The 27955-nt window shown below is 37.0% G+C and overlaps 1 protein-coding gene across 1 annotated transcript in view; it reads right to left on the reverse strand.

The window, feature by feature from the left end:
- Positions 1–12031: 12031 nt before the first annotated feature.
- Positions 12032–27955, reverse strand: part of PlexB (plexin B) — a 48661-nt gene continuing 32737 nt past the window's right edge. The window contains exons 4-5 of the mRNA XM_044395311.2: positions 14745–14927; positions 12032–14678 (exon numbers count right to left, since the gene is read on the reverse strand). Of these exons, the coding sequence (XP_044251246.1) occupies positions 14571–14678; positions 14745–14927 (291 nt within the window). The 3' untranslated portion in view covers positions 12032–14570. The remainder of the gene's footprint in view (positions 14679–14744; positions 14928–27955) is intronic.

Raw genomic sequence — 27955 nt, forward strand, 5'->3', positions numbered from 1 at the left:
GGTTCGATCCGGCTGGCTCCGACATATGTACTACCTGCAATAGAAAGAAGGCTTTCGGGAAAGTTTCATCGCGATAGCTTTAAAACTGAGAGACTAGTTCGCATAGAAACGGACAGACGGACAGACGGACATGGCTAGATAGACTCGGCTATTGGTGCTGATCAAGAATATATATACTTTATGTGGTCGGAAACGTCTCCTTCACTGCGTTGCAAACATCTGACTGAAATTATAATACCCTCTACAAGGGTATAATGACCGCAGCTGTATGTTTTTAAGTTTTTTGACTATGTTTTCTGGAATTTATTTCTGCCTTAAAAAAAATCCTAAATTTATTCTAAGTATGGGGCTTGAAAGATAAAGAAACTTAAAAAACTTTAACATCGAATTAAACCATGAATCCGTTTGCCTCTGAGAGCTCCGGAAAGTTGGCCAATCTCTGCATTTTTTGAACTTTTAGGTCCTTTTGCTAAGGATCCTTGCGTCGGGGAACTTTTTGGAAAACGCAGTTTAACTTGGAAATTCGTAACGAATCCAAAAATATAGCATCCATTGAGGTAAATTTAAAAAGCACTAAAAATGCTGCACAGTGTAATAATTATTGATATATTTTTTGAACCAAAAAATCAGGCACTTAGGGTCGATATGCGCAAAAAAGGAAAACACCATAGTGATCCTCTTTGCTTAATCTATGAATTATCGCCATGATTTTTATTTAATAATAATATTCCTCAAAAATAAAATAATCATTATTTTTGAGTTTTAAAATAAAACAAGAAAGGAAGCTACCTTCGACCAGCCGAAGCTTATATACCCTTGTAGATAAAAGAATACTCACTCGGTGCAGTTCCAGGGATTCCAGATTCAGCGTTTCTATTTATTTCAATTTTGTTTTTAAGTAGTCAAGAATTAAAACGCCTACTTCCTACAAAGTTACAATGAATTTTCTTATATTTGTTTGGGAGCCTTAAGATATAGTGGTCCGATCCGGCTGGCTCCGACATATGTACTACCTGCAATAGAAAGAAGACCTTCGGGAAAGTTTCATCGCGATAGCTTTAAAACTGAGAGACTAGTTCGCATAGAAACGGACAGACGGACAGACGGACAGACGGACATGGCTAGATAGACTCGGCTATTGGTGCTGATCAAGAATATATATACTTTATGTGGTCGGAAACGTCTCCTTCACTGCGTTGCAAACATCTGACTGAAATTATAATACCCTCTACAAGGGTATAATCAAAAACAAGAAAGGAAGTTAACTTCGGCCAGCCGAAGTTTATATACCCTTGCAGGTATGCCTACCTAAAATATTTTTACATTGTCAAAAAGCCTACTTTCTATAAAGTTTTTTCTATTATTTTGTTAATTATTCCTATGGCAGCCATAAGATATAGTGGTCCGATCCGGCTTGTTCCGACATATGTATGTGGGGGAATTTCGTCACAGGGGCAATTTCTTCACCTGCAATATCTCGGAATCCATAAGTCGTAAAAATATATAATTTTTTGTTTTAGTCCTTCAAGACGGCCAGACACAACCAATGCATTTGTTTTGCACAGAAGGCCAAGATAATTAAGCTATAATATTAAATGTGTTTTAACAGTTCAAAAGCTACATTTAGTTCTCGACGAAATTTTTTTTGTATGCCACAATTCAAAAGGAATAAGATACACGATTTTTTATATAATACACAGTGCTATAATGTGCATTTCTGCGTCAGTGATTTTTAACTTCGCGCCTAATTTCGGAAGAAAAATAATTATTTCTAAAAAAGGACTGTCTGGGGAAATTTCGCCACCCTACGCTAAGGGTAAATTCGCACCTATTTTAAATACATATTTTTATATTTGACGAGCTGGCTAACGAACAGACTACCAGCAGCAGCAACAAATATAGGACGTCAGCAAAAATGGTACGCTTGATCAGTGTAGCATATTTACAGGCGTTAAACTCCCTACATTTTTCAGGTGACGAAATTGCCCCGGTGGTGTGGTGATTTTACCCCCCTGTGTGGCGAGATTTCCCCAGTATATTGGTATTACATTTTATTTTTTTATAAATCACCAAGGTAATTAAAAAAATAGGGGAATGTCACATTTTTAAGCTTGGTGCTAACCGCATTCAACAATAAAAATAGAAATATGATAACGTGTCTCAAGATGGACAAAAAATAGCTTTGAAAAAATGCTGACGAAATTCCCCCACTCTCCCCTACTACCTGTAATAGATAGAAGACTTTTGGGAAAGTTTCATCGCGATAGCTTTAAAACTGAGGGACTAGTTCGCATAGAAACGGACAGACGGATGGACTCGGCTATTGATGCTGATCAAGAATATATATACTTTATGTGGTCGGAAACAGCTCCTTCACTGCGTTGCAAACATCTGACTGAAATTATAATACCCTCTGCAAGGGTATAATAATCATTATTTCTGATCGAAAAAAATAAAACTCCAAAATAATGATTATTGTTGATTTTTATTTTTTTCTGCCGATTTTCGGTGTTTTTTTTGTATAGTCCTATGTAGCGAATGCAGACGTACCACCTCTGAAGAAAAAAAATTGAACTTGGCTTCTGCATCCCGTTAAATGGTATCATTCTTATAGTCAGTAAAGGAGATATTTCTAGCCTTTGTTTATGTTTATGTATTTAACCATGGATTTAATCTGCAACCGCAGCAGAACGCAATAGTAGCTCCCTCTTAAGTGAGTTTTTAGACTCGATTGAAGTGGTATCGAGTGATGAAGAGGGCGATGAAATAATGGATTTCAATATAAAGGCAGAAAATCAAGAAATCGATCTATACAACCCGAAGCCTATTGATGTGAGCACTGGCATCATGGAGCATTGGGAGCGCCAAAAGTTTGCTTATCCTTATTTATATAAGCTGGCCAAGTGCACGCGGTTCCAGCCACACAAGTTAAATAGTTCAAAAATATATCAGTTGCCTAGATATGTAGTACAAATAGTAATACAAACAAAAATTTCATTTTAAATAAAAGGGGAAAAATGTGGGGTTCGAACTCGTGTTCACCGCACTGTGTACCAACACACTAACACCTAGCCTACATATCGACTTAATTCTGGGTGGAATAGTTCGTACTCTCTCTCGTTAAGCCATTTTAGTAACACATAAATGACGTAAAAGTCTACTGTTGATAGAAAATTGGGTACGCACATACCTCTTGTAAACTTAAAACCGCTTTTTTAATGGTTTATACAAAGAAAATCCATATTTTTATACCCGTTACTCGTAGAGTAAAAGGGTATATTAGATTCGTGCAAAAGTATGTAACAGCTAGAAGGAAGCGTTTCCGACCCCATAAAGTATATATATTCTTGATCAGGGGCACTAGCCGAGTCGATCTAGCCATGTCCGTCTGTCCGTCTGTCTGTCTGTATGAACGCTGAGATCTCAGAAACTACAAAAGGTAGAAGGTTGAGATTTCCCACACATATTCTTTGGCTTCCAACGCAGCGCAAGTTTATTTTAGCCGAGCCACGCCCCCTCTAACGCCAACAATCGCCCACTAACGATTTTAAAGTGGGTCCTGCGCCCACATTTTTAAAGATTTCCGAGAAGTATAAATGCAATTTTGTTGTGTATATTTATACCTATCGAAATGTAGAAGACATTTTTCAAATCAGACCATTCATTAAAAAGATATACGCAATATATACTCCCTTTAGCTGAGTTACGATTATTAGTCGGGACACCAACCGGAGTACAGCGTTCGCAATCCCTTTAGCTGAAAGACGGGTATTATATAGTCGGGACACCAACCCGACTATAGCGTTCTCTCTTGTTTTTATCTGCATATATGCTCCGTACTTCCACCTACAAGCATGTTACGAGCGCCGGTTATGGCGGGAAGCGAGGCAAAAAGGGGGACAGCAGAAGCCACAAACTCCTTAAGGTTCGAAAGAAGAAAGAAAGACCAGCTTTGCACAATGCAATATAATGCACCAATTGGGCAATTCAATGGAATAATATATCGGTCAGTAAAAGCAACGAGAGACTGAAATGAACCCGAAAGCTGACGCTAGCTAAATCCAAAGCGGGCCAGTTAGCTAGAGCAAGGGGAAATGAGTGCCTAGATGGGAACACTTACGTATGAAAATAAGAACCCGGAAGCAAAAAGAAAAGCTCTAACTACGGTATAAAAGAACTATAACTCTACGGAGAAAGCAGTCAGATTCGCAGGTACGGCCGGCAATAATACCAATCGAGCACAAGGAACAAAAATAATCCGTTCGACGGAAAGTTCAACACAGTGAACATGAATCCTTGTTTCGCGTTTCACGGAGATTCAGTTTAAGGACCAAAGATAAAAAAAATGGGGTCCAAAGTTTCAAAAGCGGAAGGCAATACTGCCAACGTTATAAACAATGTGGAAGTGATAGACCACAAGGACGAAATCGTGAAAGTCTTTAATGTCTTGTGTATAATTGCCGGGTTACTAGTGCTGTAACAGAACAGAAAACCCAAAACAAAATCAGCCACCACACAAACGTGCATGTGTAATAAGAAGCTCATTGAGAAGTTCCCGCAGTAAAGTTCACCTGGATGACCGAGTGCCGCTTCTTTCATTTCCTCCATATGCTTATAGTTTTTATTTGTCTGTTAAGAGTTTTATAATAGTTACACGAAAGGCGCGATGTTCCAAAATATATATTACCCATAAATATTATTTTTAAGTGCACTAATTCCATATATATATATATATATATATATATATATATATATAGATTTTATATTTAATTTAATATTTAATATTTATCTACAACCGAAATGATCCAGAGCGTCGAGATTTCATCGCCAGGATATCAATGAGTAAGTTTCTATATATTCATTTTCCTCTAAATATGTATATATATGTACAATTGCACCATGATCACAACACAGGCGATGTTAACTACTCTTTCAAGAGAACCTCATTTCGCTATTAAAGTAAAATATTTGCTATCCAAAGTCAATCTACCAATATCCGTAACAGAACTGGAGAATTTATACATTGCGACCTTCTGTCTAGATTTCTCTCCATTAATTCATTGGAACAAACAAGAAAAAGCTATTATAGTAGCCGCGGTACCCAATGTACGAGTATATTCAGAACTCATTTCCAACAGTTTGCTAGGTGATGTCACTATTTTTATGATCAATAAAGATAATTAATCTGTTCTAAGTACACACAATAAAACAAAAAAAGCTGGTAAACATGGAAGAAGGGGTCAAGAACAGTGACACAACTTTTGACTGACGACCGCGACATTAGGGGATCGTATTGCGCGGCCCGCGACGATCCATTTGGCACACGAAGTGTGAAGGGGAGGGAATGTGGCCGAAACACAGCCCGATCGTGTTACAATCAAGCTACAGCTGAGCTTGTGGGGCAGTGCAGACAGAGGACCAACGGACCTTACAAATTCTATCCATTTTTCAGGCACGATAAATTTGTTCTCATTTTGTTGGAGAGGAAGTGGCTTCCAAAGAACCCACCCCAAATACGGCGAGCTTAGCCGGCAGCCAGCGTGCCTGCTCAGGACGCAACTTCCTCGGCCCAAGTCCTTCTCAGGACTGGGGCACTAATATGCCGACGTAACAGAATTGGCGCCCAACGCAGGATTTTTGTATATTCTTTAAGAAGTTTTGGCAGGGTCCACCATTTAGATACCTATGGTGTTAGAGTAGGGGTACTTTATTTCGGTATAACTTCCACCTTTGAATACCAAACTTTAATTTGACTATTGTTAAAGCAAGGGAGATAAGTAGTTTAAACCAAGGCTAGCGTCAGTTTTCTTGCAATATTACATTGGAAAAAAATTTAAAATGTAAAGTCCACAACTTCTGCGACAGTCAGATTTGATCCATCAGGACTTTGTCTCAGAATAGGGGAATGATTTTATACTTTGGTTCTTTTTTTAAAATAATAGATATCCTTTGTTTGAACATGGCAAAATTTACTAAGAATTTCGAAGAGAAATATGAGAATTCCTTTTTATAATATTATTAAAACACTACGTGCAAGACCGACCTTTTTTTGTAGGAATTTAAATTCAAGGGCTTCCTTTGGCCGACGCTATCCAATTGACTAGGCTATGCCAGGTATTTCGAGAGGTTCGAGTCCAGATCAAGCTGAGTTGCTGCAAAGGCTGCGGCGTAACAACTGGCGGTGTCAGGATGTTGCGATTACGTGGCTGATCAGCGATCTCATGACCTGGGGAAAGGGGGGCGTACTGACCGGATCCATACAGCCGACGCTATCCGTTTGTATTAGGCTATGCCAGGTCGCTCGAGAGGTTCGAGTCTGTATGGATACCAGAACTACAAGGGCGGGTGACGAATTGCATCTCTCTGGCCGACGCTATCCGTTTGTACTAGGCGATGCCAGATCGCTCGAGAGGTTCGAGACCAGAGAGAGAGGAAGCAGCGAGGCAGTTCCTAGTGTCTTGGAATAAAGCTCTTTTCGTCTGTCTATTAGTGAGCTTAGCTGTTTTCCGATGACTGGGGGGAGGGGGTTCGGACAGTACCTTTTACGGGGAATCAGCACTGCGGTAGAGGCTGTAGTCGTGGGAAGGGGTCAGTAGGACATGGACGGAACTGGTAACTCCGGTGGAGGCCAGTTGAATTCACCCATGGACTTTTATTGGTTAGGGATTTTTTGTAGTTTCGGGGGCTTAATTTCGGACGGTTTCTTGACCCGTATATACCCAATCATACCAGCAAACCCGACTTAAAAATTTGATTTATATTTGTTTCAAGTCTTTGTCCATTGAAAGAAAGCTTATGCATGAAAAGTATAGTCAGCATAAATACACCCATACGTCCACATACACTTATATAGTCGTCATCGTATTTGACCGTCACTTTGGTAATTTGAAGATTTACCTCAATTATTTTTATTCTTGAATATTTATTTGTTTTTTTGATCGTCTGAAGGGCGCGTGCCAGTCAGTTTCTTATTACCACGGCACAAGCTAAACGTAAACAACCGCAAGGAAGGTCCAGCATGCTCCCAAACACAGGAGCAAGGCCACGTCATTCCACCTCCGAAAGTAGGCTGGAGAGGATGATGTCAGCCATTATTATACAAGGCAACGAACTAAAGGCAACACTCGCAACGCAGATCACAGAGTTAAACACACAAATGATAAATCTCCAGTTGCGAGTCGCTGAAGTAAGCGAACTTATCAGGAGGCAATAGCTCCACTCCACAACTAGCAAGGGGACGAGAACCAACAGCAAATGGTCGAGATACCAGACATAGGAATCACGACGGGATGGGTTCAGGATCAGAACCACCAAGATATCCTGGACAGGCTTCAGGGGATCCGCCTACTCCAAATGAACGAGAGAGGGGAGAGACTACTAGTATGCAGGAAGTTTCACAGCTAATTAGTCGATCAGCTGGAAACCAAAACGCCAGACTCGACAAGTGGAATCACAAGTTTGATGGCACTGCCAGGGGTATGTCCGTGGAGAGTTTTCTGTTTCGGGTGGAAAAGATGAAGGATTTATACGGGTGCACGGAGGAACAGGTGTTCAGAGAGTTTCATGTGTTACTCACAGGCCCCGCCTTAAAGTGGTATTGGCAACTGTTAGAAGACAAAGCTGATGAGTACGAATTCGGCTACTTTTCGCTGACACGAGAAATGACCAGGGCGTTCTCAGCCTCGGAAAACGATTATGTTACCATCAAAGATCTGGTGAAGCGGCATCAGAGGTATAATGAGAGTTTGGACGATTACATCTCGGCAATGCACAATCGGCATTTTAAGATGCCAAGGAAAATTCCGGAATCAGACCTGGTGGAGATTTTGAAAGAGAATTTGAACTCCCAACTCGGAGCATTTATGTTGGCTTCTCCAATAGATTCGTTAGCAGAGTTCAAAAAGAAGGGAAGACGGTTGGAGAAGTGGATAAGAGATAAGAGAGCACGGCCGCGACACGTCAACGAGATTTTCAACGAGTCGGAAGAAGACAGCGAATCAGAAGAGTACCAACTTGAGGCGTTCCAAAAAGACCGGCGATCACAGGGAGCGAAGGCGGAAAAACCGAGCAGGATGAACCCATTCCGGCAAAATGCGAACAAGAAAGTTTTCGCAGGAGGGAACGGACCAGAAGGAGAGTGCTCATCCCCGTTTCACGCATACTTGTGTTACACGTGCAACAAGCCGGCCGATTTCTATCGCCACCGCAACCAAGCAGACGGGACCGTATGCCAAGCCCGGTTCCATGACACACAGTGTCATTACTGTGGCAAAAGTGACTCGTATCACTCAACGCAGGCTCCTTTTTTATCGAAAGGTCTGACCAGGGACGCAGGGGAGCCCGGTCAGAAAAACGAGACCCAAAAGCAATAGAGAACACGATAGCGAGCCCGGCGCAGATTTCTCCGCATAAATCATTTCATGAGGCGGCTGGCGCACGAATCTTTAACCCGGACGATAAAAAAAAGGACGAGAGTCAGTACCGGAAGGACAAGAAGCTTCAACACCTACATCATTCTATGGATACCACACGGGAATTTGGGAAAAAATTAGTGGCTTCCATTGTCAGCCTTAAAAACGACAACCGCTTGTTTGCCAAGACTAGAGTAGACGGCGAGGAGATAGTCGCGTTACTAGACACCGGAGCAAGCGCCAACTGCATTGGAAAAGGAGCGGAGGTGTTTTTGCGAGGGCGAGAACAGAAAGTGAAAAAGCTAACAAAGCAGAATGTCCAAACCGCTAGCGGGGGAAAAACCCAGGTTACGGGCATGATCACCTTACCAGTAGAATGGGAAGAAGAAACGAAAGAACTAGAGTTCTTGATAGTGCCAGCCTTACAGCAATCGTTTTATTTTGGGATTGAGTTCTGGGAGGAGTTTGGGCTTCCGCTACCAGGACAACGCTACGTGCGGGTAGCCGAGGTAGATCCAGTGCCACCCATAGAAGAAGACAAGCCGGCACGGCAGGAGACCGCATACACTCCGCATAAACTCTCGATAGAACAAGAAACCATCTTAAACCAACTGGTGGCAACCTTTCCATCATGTTCAGACATGGGCTTAGGGAAGACTGGTTTAGAAGAACATGTCATAGAAGTTACCCAGGAAAATCTGCCGATTAAGCAAAGGCACTATCCCATCTCGCCAGCAAAACAACAGCTGGTATCTCGAAGATCTGCTGGTATGTTCGCCTACTTTTGAGGCACATTTAAATATGTTGCGGCAGGTCAGTGACCGCTTAAGAAGGGGAAAGCTGACGATTAACGTGGATAAAAGTAAATTCTGCTACAGCCAAGCTAAATATCTAGGGTATATTGTAGGCGGAGGTTGCATAAACAAACCAGACAAAAATACAGGCGATTCAAGAGTTTCCGCAGCCCACTTCCGCCAAGCAAATGCGGAGATTTTTGGGTATGACAGGATGGTATCGGCGTTTTATTCAGAATTACTCACAAACGGCGGCGCCGCTCAATGAAAGTCTGAAAAAGGATCGGGTTAAGAAATATGAACTTGACCAAGAAGGAGTGAAAGCATTTGAGGCTCTGAAAACCAGCATGGTTTCCGCGCCAGTACTGATAACCCCGAATTTCTCCAAACCCTTCACAATTCAATGCGATTCCACAACGGGAGTAGGAGGCGTGTTATTTCAAACCGACGAGGACGGCGGAGAACATCCAATCGCATACATGTCTGCAAAGTTGAATAAAGCTCAGCGGAACTATTCCATAACGGAACTGGAGTGTTATGCCGCGATTTTAAGTATTAGTAAATTCCGACCATATGTGGAAGGCATGCCTTTTAAAGTAATCACGGATCATGCTAGTTTAAAGTGGCTCATGGGACAAAAAGATTTGTCAGGAAGACTGGCAAGGTGGAGTTTAAATTTGCAAGCTTTTGATTTCCAGATTGAGCATGGGAAAGGGGCACTGAACGTAGTCCCCGACGCGCTCTCGAGAACACATATGGACGAGATAGCTACAGAAGACCCAGCAGAAATCCAAGTGAATCTAAAGGCGGACGCATTCCAGTCAAAAGAGAACCGAGAGCTGGTTCTGGCAGTGGAGAGGCACGCAGAAAAGACACCAGACATTCAGGTATCTGAAGGCACTCCGATAACGGCAAGCAGTTCGTCTCTCAGGTATTCGCAGAACTGCTCGAGCAACATGGAATTTGACACATACGAACTTTCTTCTATGCTCCACAAGCTAATGCAGCTGAAATCGCCTGACATCGCTGTCTGTCTGTCTGTCTGTCTGTCTGTCTGTCTGTCTGTCTGTCTGTCTGTCTGTCTGTCTGTCTGTCTGTCTGTCTGTCTGGCTGTCTGTCTGTCTGTCTGTCTGTCTGTCTGTCTGTCTGTCTGTCTGTCTGTCTGTCTGTCTGTCTGTCTGTCTGTCTGTCTGTCTGTCTGTCTGTCTGTCTGTCTGTCTGTCTGTCTGTCTGTCTGTCTGTCTGTCTGTCTGTCTGTCTGTCTGTCTGTCTGTCTGTCTGTCTGTCTGTCTGTCTGTCTGTCTGTCTGTCTGTCTGTCTGTCTGTCTGTCTGTCTGTCTGTCTGTCTGTCTGTCTGTCTGTCTGTCTGTCTGTCTGTCTGTCTGTCTGTCTGTCTGTCTGTCTGTCTGTCTGTCTGTCTGTCTGTCTGTCTGTCTGTCTGTCTGTCTGTCTGTCTGTCTGTCTGTCTGTCTGTCTGTCTGTCTGTCTGTCTGTCTGTCTGTCTGTCTGTCTGTCTGTCTGTCTGTCTGTCTGTCTGTCTGTCTGTCTGTCTGTCTGTCTGTCTGTCTGTCTGTCTGTCTGTCTGTCTGTCTGTCTGTCTGTCTGTCTGTCTGTCTGTCTGTCTGTCTGTCTGTCTGTCTGTCTGTCTGTCTGTCTGTCTGTCTGTCTGTCTGTCTGTCTGTCTGTCTGTCTGTCTGTCTGTCTGTCTGTCTGTCTGTCTGTCTGTCTGTCTGTCTGTCTGTCTGTCTGTCTGTCTGTCTGTCTGTCTGTCTGTCTGTCTGTCTGTCTGTCTGTCTGTCTGTCTGTCTGTCTGTCTGTCTGTCTGTCTGTCTGTCTGTCTGTCTGTCTGTCTGTCTGTCTGTCTGTCTGTCTGTCTGTCTGTCTGTCTGTCTGTCTGTCTGTCTGTCTGTCTGTCTGTCTGTCTGTCTGTCTGTCTGTCTGTCTGTCTGTCTGTCTGTCTGTCTGTCTGTCTGTCTGTCTGTCTGTCTGTCTGTCTGTCTGTCTGTCTGTCTGTCTGTCTGTCTGTCTGTCTGTCTGTCTGTCTGTCTGTCTGTCTGTCTGTCTGTCTGTCTGTCTGTCTGTCTGTCTGTCTGTCTGTCTGTCTGTCTGTCTGTCTGTCTGTCTGTCTGTCTGTCTGTCTGTCTGTCTGTCTGTCTGTCTGTCTGTCTGTCTGTCTGTCTGTCTGTCTGTCTGTCTGTCTGTCTGTCTGTCTGTCTGTCTGTCTGTCTGTCTGTCTGTCTGTCTGTCTGTCTGTCTGTCTGTCTGTCTGTCTGTCTGTCTGTCTGTCTGTCTGTCTGTCTGTCTGTCTGTCTGTCTGTCTGTCTGTCTGTCTGTCTGTCTGTCTGGCTGTCTGTCTGTCTGTCTGTCTGTCTGTCTGTCTGTCTGTCTGTCTGTCTGTCTGTCTGTCTGTCTGTCTGTCTGTCTGTCTGTCTGTTCGTTTGTAAATGCTGTGTCCCTTCCCACTGTATGTGTATGCTGCATACAAATTTTTCAAAATAATCATTAAGTGAATGCATTAATGAAAGGGGTCTACTACCGACATACATATTCAAAGGTTACAAACTTTTCACTCTAATCGAACCCCACTCTATGCTAATTGAACTAGAAGTATGACTTGGGTGCACTAGAATGTATGTGAAACGCATAAACGTGTGAATCTTATTTATTTATTTATTTACACTCTGCTCATGTTTTGCTTACGTTCTCAGAAAATACCTCCGCCCATAAACATTTTCTTACGTCTCGTAACACATAGTTGTACAGACGTACCTTACAACTGTACGAAATGGAGTTTATGCTAACACTGCACATTTAAAAAATCTTCCCTTAGAGTATTTATTAATTTTTTTATTATATTTTTCCCATTAGATTTCTTTATTTACCAAAACTAATCCCATTTAAATAAACTTTAATTGACATAAAAATGAATCGTGGCCGAAAGAAAAATATTATCTTTTCTAAAGTTATACTAATTGGAGGCTTGTCGTTGATGAAGGGACATTTTTCGACCACTGCATTTATATTATTAAGAACTTATTATATATAATATAAATACATATATTTATTAACATTTTATAGCTTAATTTAAATACAGAATTAATTATTATAAAGATACATTGATCAGTTCTTTACTTGCTGAAAAATTTTACAAACGTCATTAACACGAAGGCTAAATGCACAACAAGTTTGCAAATATACTAATATTATTATACACATTTGACCAAATTTCCGGTAAACGTATTTAATTTGTGATTAATTCGGTTTTCATACAGAGAAATAATACTTTGAAAGTTTCTGAGAAAAGATGTAATTAATTAAGGTCCAGTCTTCTTTTTTTTGGGACTTTTGAATCCTAATGAGTGAAGAAAAATTGATTAAACAGTATGTTTAGGGCATCTAATTTTCTCTAAATTTCTAACTTTTGTTTTGGTTATGCGGTAATTCCGCTTTGTTGTTCGGCTAATTCATTAGAGCATTTTTTTCTCCGCCTATACGATTTTACGTAGGTGCAAGCAAGACAGATATATGTCGGCTACAATGAGCAATCAATGAGAAAAATTCTAAAAACCGATGGGCACTTTGGGTATTTTTTTTGGTATTTTAAAATGCTTCAATACGGTACTACCTGGACCTGGAAAAATTAATGCCGGGTGTGATAAAATTAAAAACAATTACAGAAAAATAAAACAATTACAGCCCAATTTATAAACGTGGTAAAATTCTCTTTTTTTTGCCAACACACACTATTAATTTTGCAGCATTCAACCTAAATGATTTAATGAACCAGTTAAAGTTATTTGAATTATAAAGTTTAAATTTAAGTTTGGTTATTAATAATACCATTTTACAAAAGAAAATCGACAAAATCCTCATTGAAGACGACTTTGGTTTTTAGGTAAAGGGCACCTCCCTGATTAAGAAAAGGGCACTTAAAATTGTTTGAATGGTATCAATTTTTTTAATTGTTTATAACGTTTTTGGTTCTATCTCGATTTCTGATAAGCCAATTCAAAGACGCATTTAACTCGTAATAGCATATTCTTTAACTAATTTTGGTTTTAAGGATTGTATTTTTAAATGAGCTATTTATGCCAGCGTTTTTGCATATTTTACAACTTTTTATACCCTTTGTATTATATTTTCATTCAGATATTTTAAGCGCGGTGAAGGAGATGTTCGCGAGTATATATATTCCTAATCAGCCATCAACCAATAACAGATTTAGCGGATGAATTCCGATGAACGCCTTTAGCCGCGGCCCAAAGAATAAAAAATGTTATCCTTGGCCGTGTTTGTGCAGAAGCGGTGTGCCAATAACCAATTATAAATGGAAGGAAAACCCCAAAAACCAATTGAAAACCGCATGTATGAGTAGGGGCAACACATATCTCCATGCCAACAGCAAATTTAAAGCTTGCGACCCAGGTCGGCTCAACATTTTGTAATATTTTAAAATTGGCCCCAGTTGATTTGTCTGCTGCGTGTAAGCGCAGGTGGTTTACAATAAGACCATGCCACAAACAAAGCGGGTGAACTCTGAAAAGCTCGGTCACACTACAAAAGAATAATATCTTTCGACTATTGGAACTCCTAGCCCAACTGAGTACTAGGCTATAGCGATTAAACTTTCCCAAAAGTCTTCTTTCTATTGCAAGTAGTACATATGTCGGAACGAGCGGGTCTCATAGGAATATTCGAAAAAATAATAGAAAAAAGATTGTAACTTTATAAAACTTTGACGAGGCGTAACTTCTAAACTAATGACTGGAACTTAATTATGTGCATAAGGAAGTTAAAGGACATTCTATAACAAGAACATTGACATTTAAATACAAATTTGACACCATACTAAACATTTTAAGTGCCCTTATCTTAATCAGGTAGTTGTACTTTATCGAAAAACCAAAGTCGTTTTCGATGAGGTCTATTTTATTTTGTAGCTGGTATAATTAATAGCTAAGTTTGCGTTTTTAAGACTATTACTAACATTAATTATTCACTTACTAAAGTATGGCAGTATATTATCACGACTTTCGGATATAAGGCTTTTAAATATGGTGCTGCCATACTATATTAAAAATTCCGTAAAAACAATCAGTGCGAGCCTTTGCGTAAATACTAAAATAAAAATATTTAATATTTCGACAAAAATGTTGTGTATCTCTTCTTCGTAATAATAGCGGTAGGGTATTGTTCTTATATTACAAAGCCTGCTTCTTGTGCATGACCTTTTTTTTCTTCTTTAACTAAAGAAATTAAAACTTTTTGCTGAGTGGCAATTAGTTAATATTGTTCTCGCTAAAAAACAAAATGGAAAGTTAATGTATTTTATATACCAAACAATTCCTAAAATATCATGTGTATGTCAGCAATTAGATGATCCGTCACCATCGAGCGTATTAGCAACATTTTCCAATTTTCGGGAAAGTTGCATCTTCCTGCAATTTATATCGTTCTCAAGTGCTTCCATAATCTGTATTATTAGAGAAAAATAAATGATTAGTGAAAAAAGTTAGTTGTGATTAAAGGAAAATTTAACCTGTTCCTTATATTTCGTTATATAAATATATAACTCTTTTAATGCAGAAATCGTGTCAAATTCATCATTCTGCCTTACAGATAGTTGTTGCATAGCTGTACTCATTTCCTGGTCGCTTATTTGTGGAAGCCTTGACACATCGCGGTAAAATTCCTTAACCATTATTCTATAGTTGGGGATATCCTGCATGGAGAAACATATTAAAGGTGTTTATAATTTAACTTAAATTAAAATGTTCATAAATTTAGTATTATTTATAACAAAAAAGAAACTAACTTCGGTTATGCGGTTGCTAGCGCACGCTAACCCCTGTAATAAATCACTGTTAACACTTCAATGTTAATAGCCTGTAATCCTGTAAATACGCAGCAAGCTCATGTAAATAGCCTCTAGTCCTACATTGTTTTAAACCAAGTGTTCCTATCTCACCATTCCTCAATAAGTAAAAATTAAAAACTGGGGACTCTACATTAACGAGAGTTTCCGGTCACTTCGAATAAAACGTTGACAAGAGAAGACAAAAGCTCCGCAATTTTTTTATTTTCTTGCAAAAATTACCGACTCTCCAGCAGTTGAACCGAGCGTCATCCTCGGCATCCTCATCATCGAAGTCATCATCGACATCCTGACCATCAGCATCGACATCCTCATCATCAACATCATCACCGCAACTGCCAGCAACAGCCCCACAGCGCTACGCCAGCATTTCATCCATCATAAAGGCAGCAGCTATTAAGCTCCGCGGATTAGCTGCCCCACCTTTTCAGCGGTTATTCTACTACATTGTTCGGCTCATTCATTAGAGCAATTTTTCTCAGCCTATACGATTTTACGTAGGTGCGAGCAAGACAGATATATGTCGGCTACAATGAGCAAAATTGAAAAACCGATGGGCACTTTTGGTATTTTAAAATGCCTCAATACGGTACTAACTGGACCGATGAGCAAAATTGAATCTAAAAAGTACAATTTTTCTCATTCATTAGAGCTACTGTGAAATGGGATCAATAATAAACATTAATTTGATTCTTTTTGATTGAATTGTCAAACCTTTTTATTTTAGAGGCCTAATTACTCCGTTGCCAACTAAAAATAACGCTAAAAATAAAGACATAACTGCGTCTATAAATTTATATAAAATTGCCTTCCTAAAAATTAATGTTTGGTATTAATAATTATAATAATTATAATGAAAAACAATTACAGATGTATTTTGAACAGCCCAAAACAATTTAAAAACGTGGTAAAAATTAAAAAATGTGGAATAACCGAATTGGCGAAGTTTATAACCACGTCAGCTTCGACAAACCTATGTTTTAATACCCATGCAAATTATATTGAAAAATGTAAGGTTTTAAGAACGACACTTTAGGGTCGCTTAAGGCGATTGTGAGAGTTAGAGTGGGTGTGGCTTTAAAGCTAAAGGATCTGCATGGTTATTTATAGTTTCCAAGATCTCAGCGTTCATACAGACAGAAGCTAGCGGATTAAAACTTTCACAGTCTTCCTATAACATGTGTACGCAGATCAAGTTTAAAAATCGACCGATCGGACGTCTATATCCTATAGCTCCCAAAGGAACAATCGGATATAACTCATTAAAATTTAAGATACTTCGCGCAGTGTAAAAGCTATCGACATGCATATTTTGCAATCTTATTCTTTTATGCATACCTTGATCAGGGTAAAAGGGAGTGCCGATCAGATGTCTCTATCCTATAGCTCCCATAGGAACAGTAGAGAGAAAAATTTGAAAAGCTCAGCTGTTTATGATTTCCGGTTGCTATTCTAGTCAAATTTTTATACCCGTTACTCGTAGAGTAAAAGGATATATTGTATTCGTGCAAAAGTATGTAACAGCTAGAAGGAAGCATTTCCGACCCTGGAAAGTATATATATTCTTGATCAGTGTCACTAGCCAAGTCGATCTAGCCATGTCCGTCTGTCTGTCTGTATGAACGCTGAGATCTCGAAAACTACAAAAGCTAAAAGGTTGAGAGTTTCCACTCATATTCTTGGGCTTCCTACGCAGCGCAAGTTTATTTCAGCCATGCGCCACGACCCCTCTAAGGCCCACAATCGACCGCTATCGATTTAAAAATGTGTCTGGCGCCCACACCCTTAAAGATTTCCGATAAGTATAAATGCAATTTTGTTGTGTATACCTATCAAAATGTAGAAAACATTTTTCAAATCGGAACATTCATTAAAAAGCAGAGCTTGCAAGGTTCGGTTAACCTTTTCAAAGTGTTGGAAAAAAACCTGTCACAAACAACCCTATGACAACTGGGTGAGAGCTAACCCCTTAAAAGGGTTTTTGCTTAACAGATGTTACGCTCAGAGCAAAACACTTTTTTTTAGAGTTATTTCGGTTTCGGTTTCTACTGACTACTTTGCTCGGTCTGTTAAGGAAAACGGTCTTTTGTGAATGTACAGTTGCGAAAAAAATAATAGCACCACTTCGTCACAGGTTCTTAATATTAAAGAAATATGTGGAAAACGGGGATTTTTATACAAGAAGTGTTTTTTATTATCTTGATTAGTATTCCACCTATTTGAAAAAATTGATACGGATATCGAAAATATTGTCTACATATAATTTTTTCAGATTTTAAGAAAAAAAGTCAAAAAAAGGCAGAAAAAAATAATAGCACCACTTCCGTTTTCTTTAAATAAAACGTTACGATGCGCTAATATTCATGTGTATAAAGGATATATTCTATGAGATTTGACTAAAACTAACTTTTCCTGATATCCAGACATCAAATTGATTACCATTTGGCAATACAAGGACATGTGGAAAATTTTCCAAGTCGGAAAAGAAAAATATTCAAAAAAGAAACATATTGGATGGAAAACGGTCATGAAAACCGGCTCAATTTGTTAGGTCTTGGATCATCTTTATTAAAAATGGCATAAACTTTTAAAGGATAACACAGAAAAAGCGAGTCCTGGCCCATTTTTCCTTCTAAAATGTTATATCACAAAGCACAAAGAATCTTATCAGGGCCAAAACTAAACTAAAACACGTGCTTAAAATAATGGCGAATATTTTAATAGTTGGATAATGCTTTAATAAGCAAATTTATAAAACATGCACTTTAAAAAAAAATCCTATCCGAAATGCGAAACACATTTACAAGGGCATAGGGCTCGTCAAAAAAACTTACAAATGAATGCCCGCAAACTTATGAGAATGTGTGAAGGCAAAGTTAAATTGGGTAAGAAGAAATCCTTTTTATAAGTTATGTGTCTTCTAAACACCTAAATTGACCAAAAACATGGTACCAAAACATCCATTTATTGAGCATGGACCTAGTATTAACATAGGCTTGTTTTTCCTTCTTGAAGTAAGATCAATACGGATGAATACATCGTTCATGAATCATCCTATGATGTAAATAGTAATACGGTAGTAATTCGTAGCTTAAACTGAATACATAATACTTCTTAAATGAATCTTTGACCAATAAAATCCGGCCAGGATCACGGTCAGGATAGCAAAGAAAGAGTTCGAAAGTACTCAGTCAGCAATATACAGTGACTTGTGTACTCGCTTGACCATAACACAACCAAAAATCTTGGAGTTTTTTTTTAAAGACAGTTTATACAGTTAATCTAAAACGTCTTAAATCATTTCCGAACAAAATTTGAAAATATATCATGACTTTTGGGCCCCAATTCCTTTATAGGTAGGGTCCTGACTTGTTTAATCGATAGTAAGTCATTATATCCAAAAATCGCAAAAGATATTTACACTTTAAACTTAGATTTACTTGTTAGCTACCGCCAACTAAAGATTAAGTTACCCATTTGTCATTTTTCTACCTTTTATTCTATTTTTAGAGAAGTGGTGCTATTATTTTTTTCGTACGTTTTTCCAGTTTTGCACGGATTTTCTTAAATAAGTCCAGAAACCTTTTATAAAGCTAACATTTTTTTTCATATTCAAATTATGTTTAGTCTTACTATTTAAAACCCGTTTTGAAAAGTTAAAAAAGTTAAAAAATGTGAGTAGGGTGACTAGTTAAAATTTTTTTGGGTTAGTGGTGCTATTATTTTTTTCACAGCTGTATGAGTGTGTATGTGTGACCTGTTCAGTAATGTTTCAGTCGTAACATTGCTTTTTGATTATTAAAATTCAAAAGGGTAAGGGAAAATACGTAATGTGTATTCTCTAAAGCTAAATCTGTAAGATTAGCCCATTTACCATTAAATTCCAATATTCTACATATTTTAAATAATTTACGATTCCAAAACTCCACTTTTGGCATATCTTTCTTATCTTTGCTTGGTTCGGTTAAGCCGAACGGTCGGACCGAAACCGACAAGCAAAACTAAAAAAGGGTTCCGCTCAGAGAGAGAGTTTGTGAGCAACATTTTTTTCGGTTTTGTCGAGATTAAACTGCCTCAGGAAAATCGGTTGACAGTTATTTGCAAGCTCTGTTAAAAAGTTATGCGCAATAAAAAAAAATGTTATATATCCATCTCCCTCGCACGCCCTTTAGCTGAGTGACGGGTATTAGATAGTCGGGACACCAACCCGACTATAGCGTTCGCTCTTGTTATTCGTGAAATCTGCATGGGTATTAAAATTCGGTTTGCCGAAGTTAGATTCCGACCTGGTTTTCAGAAATTTTTGGTCCTAACGGGTGGGCCATCGTTTTTTCTCAAAAGTAGTTAGTTTTAAGGGCTGGGAAAACGATTTTTGGTAATACACTAGTTTAAGGAACCTCACTCCGAAATTAAAGAGTTTTTATTTTAAAAAATTGGCGGTCAGCCATGGTTCTCTTGTAATTTTTAATTTTTAAGGTTGCGTGTTTTGCTTTATAAACAATTATCCTTTTTGGAAATCATATATGAACATATGTGCATTTTTCCCTTTTTGTCATAATAAGACGAAATTTAAAATTCCAGAAATCTGATTTGGTATTATAGGGAACAACCGCGAAAAAATGATCCGCGATGGACAGCGATTTCTTAAGAGCTCTCATGACCATGGATGACCAACATGTGTATTTATACCCGTTACTCGTAGAGTAAAAGGGTATATTGTAATCGTGCAAAAGTATGTAACAGGGAGAAGGAAGCATTTCCGATATATTCTTGATCAGGGTCGGAAACGCTTCCTTCTCCCTGTTACATACTTTTACTCTACGAGTAACGGGTATAAAAAGGTTAAAATTTATAATCCTCTTTGAACCTCGATTCTGGATATATTCAGAATCAATAGCCAAGTCGATCTAGCCATGTCCGTCTGTCTGTCCGTCTGTTTATCCGTATGAACGCTGAAATCTCGGAAACAACAAGTGCTAGAAAGTTAGGATGACCCAAAAATTGTTGTCGGTAGTATATATCACAATCACAAAAACACATCTTGAAGAGCTAAAAAACTAGTGACGATCGCACCTTCAACATACAAAAGTTTTGATATCATTTTTTGTGACGAATATTCATTATACAATCCATTGAATAAATCAGGGATTGTAAGTTAACCTATTCAACCTATTCTGAAGCTTCGATTTTTATTATAAAAATCAACAAATAAGAATTATTTGTCAACTTTTATAATAGAAATTAAAAGTAAAGATTGAGTTGAAATAACCCTTGAATAGCAGGGTTCGGAAAATAACATACAAAGTACTATACAAATGTAAATACTTGAAAATGATTGATACGCACAGTATACTATTCCTTGTGTATTATACATGTGTGAAATAAAATGTGAAGTATTCTATTTTAATAAAATACATACATGTATTTTATTTTGACATGTACATTAAGTCGTGTACTTTATTTCTGACGTGTACGAAGTAATTTCGATTTCGTACATCACAGTTATGTTAACACTTAACATTCTTATTAAAAACTTGTAAAACCGAAAATTTAGAAGATGATGGTCATATATATTTGCTTGACGAGCAATTCTCGTATAACACCATCACTAGAGGTTTTATTATACAAGATAAAAAACCGCGAATTCTTGAGGAGATGATGGTCACTTGTATATTTACTCGTACAACGCTATTACCTAGAAGTTTTATCATACAAGATAAAAAACAGCGAATTCTTGAGGAGATGATGGTCACTTGTATATTTACTCGTACAACGCTATTACCTAGAAGTTTTATCATACAAGATAAAAAAACCGCGAATTCTTCAGAAGGTGATGGTCATTTATATATTTACTTGAATAACAGTATTCTCAATGGCGCTTTATCATAAAAGATGAAAAACCGCCAATTCTTCAGAAGGTGATGGCCATTGTATATATTCACTTGTTTAACTGCATCACCAATTGCGCTTTATCATATAAGGTGAAAAACCGCGATTTCTTTAGGAGATATGGTCATTTATATAACAGCATCACGGAAAATAGTTAATGACATATTCTCTGTTAAGTATAAACAAAACAGTGATGTACGAAATCAAAATTATTTCGTACACGTCAGAAATAAAGTACACGACTTAATGTACATGTCAAAATAAAATACATGTATTTTTCTCGTGTGTTTTATTTAAATAGAATACTTCACATTTTATTTCATACATGTATAATACACAAGGAATAGTATACTGTGCGTATCAATCATTTTCAGTATTATACATTTGTATAGTACTTTGTGTGTTATTTTCCAATATTCAAAATATTTTTGACATAAAAAAAACGTTATTTGTGTCGATACTCAGCAGTAGAAACAGACGCCGTAAAACAACAAGTGGAAAAATGGCTCGCTGAGGGCGTATTACGGAAGTCTACGCCAAACTTCGCAAGTCGAGTGGTCGTCGTAAGGAAGAAGGATAGCACAAACAGAATTTGCATTGATTTCCGACAGCTAAACAGGATGGTACTCAGAGACAGCTTCCCTGTTTCACTAATGGATGATGTTTTAGAAAAGCTGCAAGCGGCAAAGGTCTTTGAATTCTGCAAAGCTCCATTCGAATTTTGCAATTCACCCGCAGTGTTTAACCGTTTTGTCAACTGTGTTTTCCAAGACCTAATTCAAGATGACGTAATGCGTTGATGATATAATTATCTTTGCAGATGAAAAATGCATAATGAAATTGGAAAAAGTACTACAGGAGGCCGCAAAATACAGACTACGTATCAAGTGGAAAAAATTCCATTTCTTAGAGAAAAGGATCAGTTTCTTGGGTCACACAATCGAAGACAAAGTGTTCATTCGCTCTCTGTTGTATACGGACGTGTTTTACATTCGCTCCCACACTTATTCATTTTTTATATTCACAAAGTTTTCATTCTCAATTCGGTTGAGCCCGCCGTTTGAATGCAAATTAGTGATTTGTGTTAAAACCATCGTCTTTATAAAGATATTGAAAAATAGTTAACGACGCGAGTGCATTGTTGTTGTTTTTTATTTACATTGTCGTTTTGGCGCTCTCTCGCACCGTTTGCTCTACTCATCTCCCAACTTCAGTCACCGGCTCTCATTTTCGAGTTATCGGTTCTTTGCTGATTTGGTCTTATCGCGCTCTTTCTTTCCTCGGTGCCCTCATAGCCACACAGCTCTCATTTCTCTACATTATACATTCTACATTTTTATACCTTTGCAGAGGGTGTTATAATTTCAGTCAGATGTACATAAAGTATATATATTCTTGATCAGCATCAATAGCCGAGTCCATCTAGCCATGTCCGTCTGTCCGTCTGCCCGTTTCTATGCGATCTAGTCCTTCAGTTTTAAAGCTATCGCGATGATAAAAGTCTTCTTTCTATTGTAGGTAGTACATATGTCGGAACGAGCCGGATCGGACCACTATATCTTATGGCTCCCATAGGAATAATCAAAAAATAATTGAAAAACTATTGTAACTTTGTAGAAAGTAGGCGTTTTGATTTTTGACAATGTAAAAACAACATTTTAAGTAGGCATACCTGCAAGAGTATATAAACTTCGGCTGGCCGAAGTTAACTTCCTTTCTTGTTTTAATTTGTTTTATATCAAACTTTATCGTGATTGAAAATGGATTGAGTGCGCCTTCTAGTTATTTTTTTAAAAATAATAAACCGAAAAGTACGTAAAATTTTCGACTTTGGTTTGGATATCCATCTCTCCACCCTAATAGGATTGACCTAAAAATCTAGAAAAATCAAATTAATTCGGAAATAATTAGGCGCAGAGTGAGACGTAAAGTTTAAAACCAGGGACCGTAAATAATCATTATTTGAGATTTTTATTTTAAAAGGCCTACTGAGGTTTTTACAAGTTTTAATCAACAATTTAACTGGTTTTTATGAATTTTATAGACATGAAACAGACTTGAAATAACAGTTAATTTGTTTTCCAGATTTGTTGAAATGGATATACTTTGTGGACAAGAGTAAAAAGAACGTTATTTTTGACGTTTAAAAAAAAATATCACAGTAGCCTTTTTAAAATAAAAATCTCAAATAATGATTACACTGGTCGACAAAAAAAAAGCCCAAGAATAAAAGCTAACAGTTAATTTGTTTTCCAGATTTGTTGAAATGGATATACTTTGTGGACAAGAGTAAAAAGAACGTTATTTTTGACGTTTAAAAAAAAATATCACAGTAGCCTTTTTAAAATAAAAATCTCAAATAATGATTACACTGGTCGACAAAAAAAAAGCCCAAGAATAAAAGCTACCAAACCTGAAAGGATTTTAGCTGTAGATTACTACCTCATACTTGGAAACTTTCTATCACGTCAAAGTTTTGAGAAATCCGTGGTCAAAGTTCCAAATTTTCGATTTTTAGGCACTTTTTGCGACTTAATAGTAAGAAAACCCTTCGCAGCCCAGAGCCACAATTTAGCGGAAAAGGTACTTTGAACCTTTAACTTCAAGATTGTCCAATCACAAAGTTGGGCGACCTCTACTTCTTTAGCTACAATGGATTTTACTGAAGTACTTTTTGTCACTTTTTTTCATCTATAGTAGCCTGATATTTTTAATGTATTGTATGTGTATGGGTCTCAGTTCAACAAGGAAAATATCAGGCTACTATAGATGAAAAAAAGTAACAAAAAGTACTTCAGTAAAATCCATTGTAGCTAACGAACTAGAGGTCGCCCAACTTTGTGATTGGACACTCTTGAAGTTAAAGGTTCAAGGTACCACTTTCTCTAAATTGTGGCTCTGGGCTACGAAAGGTTTTCTTACTATTAAGCCGCAAAAAGTGCCTAAAAATCGAAAATTTGGAATTTTGACCACGGATTTCTAAAATCTTCGACGTGTTGGAAAGTTTCCAAGTATGAGGTAGTAATCTACAGCTAACATTCTTTCAGGTTTTGTAGCGTTTATTCTTGGGCCAAGAAAAAGTCTTGATTTTGTCGACCTGTGTTATTTACGGTCCCTGATTAAAACAAAAAACGACCCAAAAAATGCCCCAAAAATTTATTATATCGCAAATCTTTTTTTTTGCACCTTTTTCTTAAGTAAACGTTAAATTTTAAAATATCGGTAGACCTTACACAAATCCCATTAAGATGAATTTTACAGTCGAAATTTTCTTTGAAATTCCTTTTATTTTTATAATGCAAAAAAAACTGATCAGCAAACTATTTATTAGTTTTCAAACGTTGAGATATTGACAAATTGATGATTTTTAAAAAACATTAATTCGCTCCGTTGCACACACACACATGGACGAAATATATATAAGCCACAAAATTAGTTTTTATAAACACAATCCCCAGCTATGTGCGTGTGTCTGCATTGCAGCTGACTAAGAAAGTTAGATTCGCTTAAATTCAAATTAATGATAATACTGATACCCTTTTGCATAAAAAAAATTGCATTTACATTTCTAAAACAGATCGAAGACATTTTCTAATAGATTTTTGTGCTTTAAAATGCAAATAGCATTAAAAGTATCCAAAAAACATGAAAGAAAGCTAGCTTCGGCCAGCCGAAGCTTATATACCCTTGCAGATCATTCCTATTAATTAACAAATCGCAAAAATGTTCAATCTATATCAATATTTGTCTTGATTAAAAAACGGTCAGTAGCAAATTCCACCCGAACGGATTGACCTAAAAATCTAGAAAAATCACAGTAATTACTAAAATAATTAGGAGTAAGGGGTACTTTTTAGAACAAAAAACGACCCCAAAGTGCCCCAAAGTTCGATTTGTTTTTTTTTTTTAATTCTTTCTTTTGCCATTTCTCTGTTATAAATGTTGTTAAAATGGTTTAAAAATGTGATGTTCATAATCTTATGGCATACCCGCAAATAACTGCATTTAAATTTCTTGGAGATTCAGCATCCTTAACCAAGTCCCCAATATTTTCAAATTTGGCTAACCTGATGTGACGTCACGCGTCCCCATATGTTTGCATGTATGTTCTGCTGGCGCATGTATGTATGTACATTAGGGTGGACTTAATTTGTATGAAATTTCTAAGGCCATGCTCTCACCCCTTCATATATAGCATTTTTGTATCCTTAATCCATTAAAGAAAGAAAAAGTAAAAAATAATTAGTTTTAGGCGGTGCGCAACGGCTTTAAAGTTTATTACGCATATTTCAGATTCATCTAGATGCCGTAGACTTAATTTTATACTTTGACAGTATTTTAAAAAGTATCTTAATCACTTTCCCGAGCTTTTTAACAAGGGATGTAGTCGTTGATAAAATTCGAGTCCCTGGGAGACAATTACAACTTAAAAATAACAATAATAACGAATAATCAAGGACTTTTAGAGTAAAACTTATAAATATTACGGTCTCTGAAAAATAAGAGTCAATATTGTTGTATCCTAAATGCTGGCTTTCTTCTTTGACGAAGATTTGTATTGGCGAACGCAAAAGTGATAGTTAATCTTCAAAATTGTAAAATAGAATCTCTATTTTATTGTGAGTCACAAAAAAAAATGATGAGTCGGGGATCGAACTCGGTTTTTTTTGTTCGGAGACAGAAGCTCTACTAGCTAGGCTACGTCCAACTGTTAATATTCATGAAATAAATTTCTACTTGACTCTTTTATTCGAGCGAAACCAAAAAGTTGACATGTTAAAATTTGACAAGAAATGGAATGGGGTAAATTCCTAGTTTTACACTTAATTTTCAGCGAAACTTTAGGGCCATTGCGCACCGCCTAAACGATGAAATAAAATTTTTCTGTTTTCGCATAAATTTATTGGACACAGAAACCTACCATTTAAGATGCTGAGCTCAGTTGACCTTAAAGAAGTCCACCCTAATGTACATATGTATGTCCGGCTGTCGCAATTTAAGTGTGACCGCGCAAGGGGAAAATGAAAATACCACAGCCAAAAAAAATCGATTACATCGCAAATCTTTTCTTTTGCGCCTTTTTCTTCAGTAAACGTTAAATTTTAAAATATCGGTAGACCTTACAGAAATCCCATTAAGTTCAATTTTTCAAATTCAAATTCAAGATAATACTGATATCCTTTTGCTAAAAGAATATTTCATTTACATTTCCACAACATACTTACATAAGAAATTTTGTAACCGATTTTTGTGAACTAAAATTCAAATCGCATTGATAATATTAAAAGAACATTAAATATCCATACCAATTGATTCTCTTGCTCTTTATTACACGTGCCTCATATTGTTTAAACAAATTCAAATGTTTAAACAATTTGATTCACGGCTTCCCCGCCCATTTGCCTTCCTTATTATTAATATAGTTCTAATCAAGGTGAAAAATTAATGTGAAAACAAAAATACTGAAACAAAATATCAATGGTGAAATGCAGTAATTTGGAATTGCCTTTCTTGATGTCTTTTCTTAAATTAGTCAAATACATAAAGCAAAGTTGGCCAATCTCTGCATTTTTTGAACTTTGAGGTCCTTTTGCTAAGAATCCTTGCGTCGGGGAACTTTTTGGATCACGCAGTTTAACTTGGAAATTCGTAACGAATCCAAAAATATAGCATCCATTGAGGTAAATTTAAAAAGCACTAAAAATACTGCACAGTGTTATCAAGAATTAACATCTTTACAAACATAACTCGGTTTAAATAGTTTAAAAATTGCATCTTTAAAAAACAAGAAATAGAAATAGAAAATATAAATAGAAAATATAAATAGAAAATATAGAACGAGGTAGTAAGGCCAATATCAACAGGATTTGTTTTAAGGGACCGATGAAATAAAAGTAAGCCTAAAATTATCCTATCTCTGGCATTCATTTTTTTAAAATAAGAATTGGAGACATTAATTTTTTTTTAACTGTCGAAGGATAAACATCTTATCACATTTTGAAGCGGTTGTAACATTTCAAGACGAACTTAAATTACAAATATTCCCTCAAATTTTTTAAATCTTAATCAAAATTATTATATTGGTTGTTGGAGAGCTATGTAAAACTTTTAGCAATTTTTTTTAAGAATACAAGTTTTTTTTCCAGCGTTAAACGCTAATCGATTTGGAATTGAATTACAAACTTAACGCGGCGTGATAATCCATATTTTGGCAGTTTTTTGCTTTGTTTTCGATAAAATACTGCTTTGAAATTCATATTTTTGCACTCTTAATTCATACAAAAAAAGGCATAAATTTATATGGGTAAGAACGAGACAGCAATAGTCAAAACTCTCCGAAATTGAAAAAAAAAGTTATATATTTTTAACATGTAAATTTAATCAAATTCGTATCCCATCTATTTTTTTCTTAAAGAAATTTTTTTTCAAATAATGGTTCTAGGCTTTAATGGCAATGGATTGGGAATGTAATTACATGCTCAACGCAGTATGACATTCTATATTTAAATAATATGTTTTGGACAAAATACTGATGTTTTGAATGAAATTAGTGTAAGGATTTGTGTCGAAAAAGGAATCTGTTTGTTTCTGTTTTGTCCATCTGTTAACTTATGCAAACAATCCATAATAATTTTAAAAAGATTTAAAAAAACACATGTTTTTTTAAGTAGTTTTCAGAGGACAAAATATTTTTGTTTTTACGGATATCAAGGGAAAAAGTTCTGATAAAATCTTTTTTCGGTTTATAGAATAAAAATTAGGAATTTTTTAAATTTAAAATAAGTACCAAAGATAAAGCAATGCTTAATTTTCAATTTTAATTTCCGCAGGCGAAGCTGCAGGCTACAGACCCTGCTAGTTTTCTAATATTTCTCATTAATTTTCCGATCGTTCCTATGGCAGCTATATGATATAGTCGTCCGATTTTGATCAAATTAAAATTGAAATTCGGAAATATTTAAAAAGAGTCATATCCTAGAGTAGAA

This window comes from Drosophila takahashii, chromosome 4 (genome assembly GCF_030179915.1).
Source record: "Drosophila takahashii strain IR98-3 E-12201 chromosome 4, DtakHiC1v2, whole genome shotgun sequence".
Classification (NCBI taxonomy): Eukaryota; Metazoa; Arthropoda; class Insecta; order Diptera; family Drosophilidae; genus Drosophila; species Drosophila takahashii.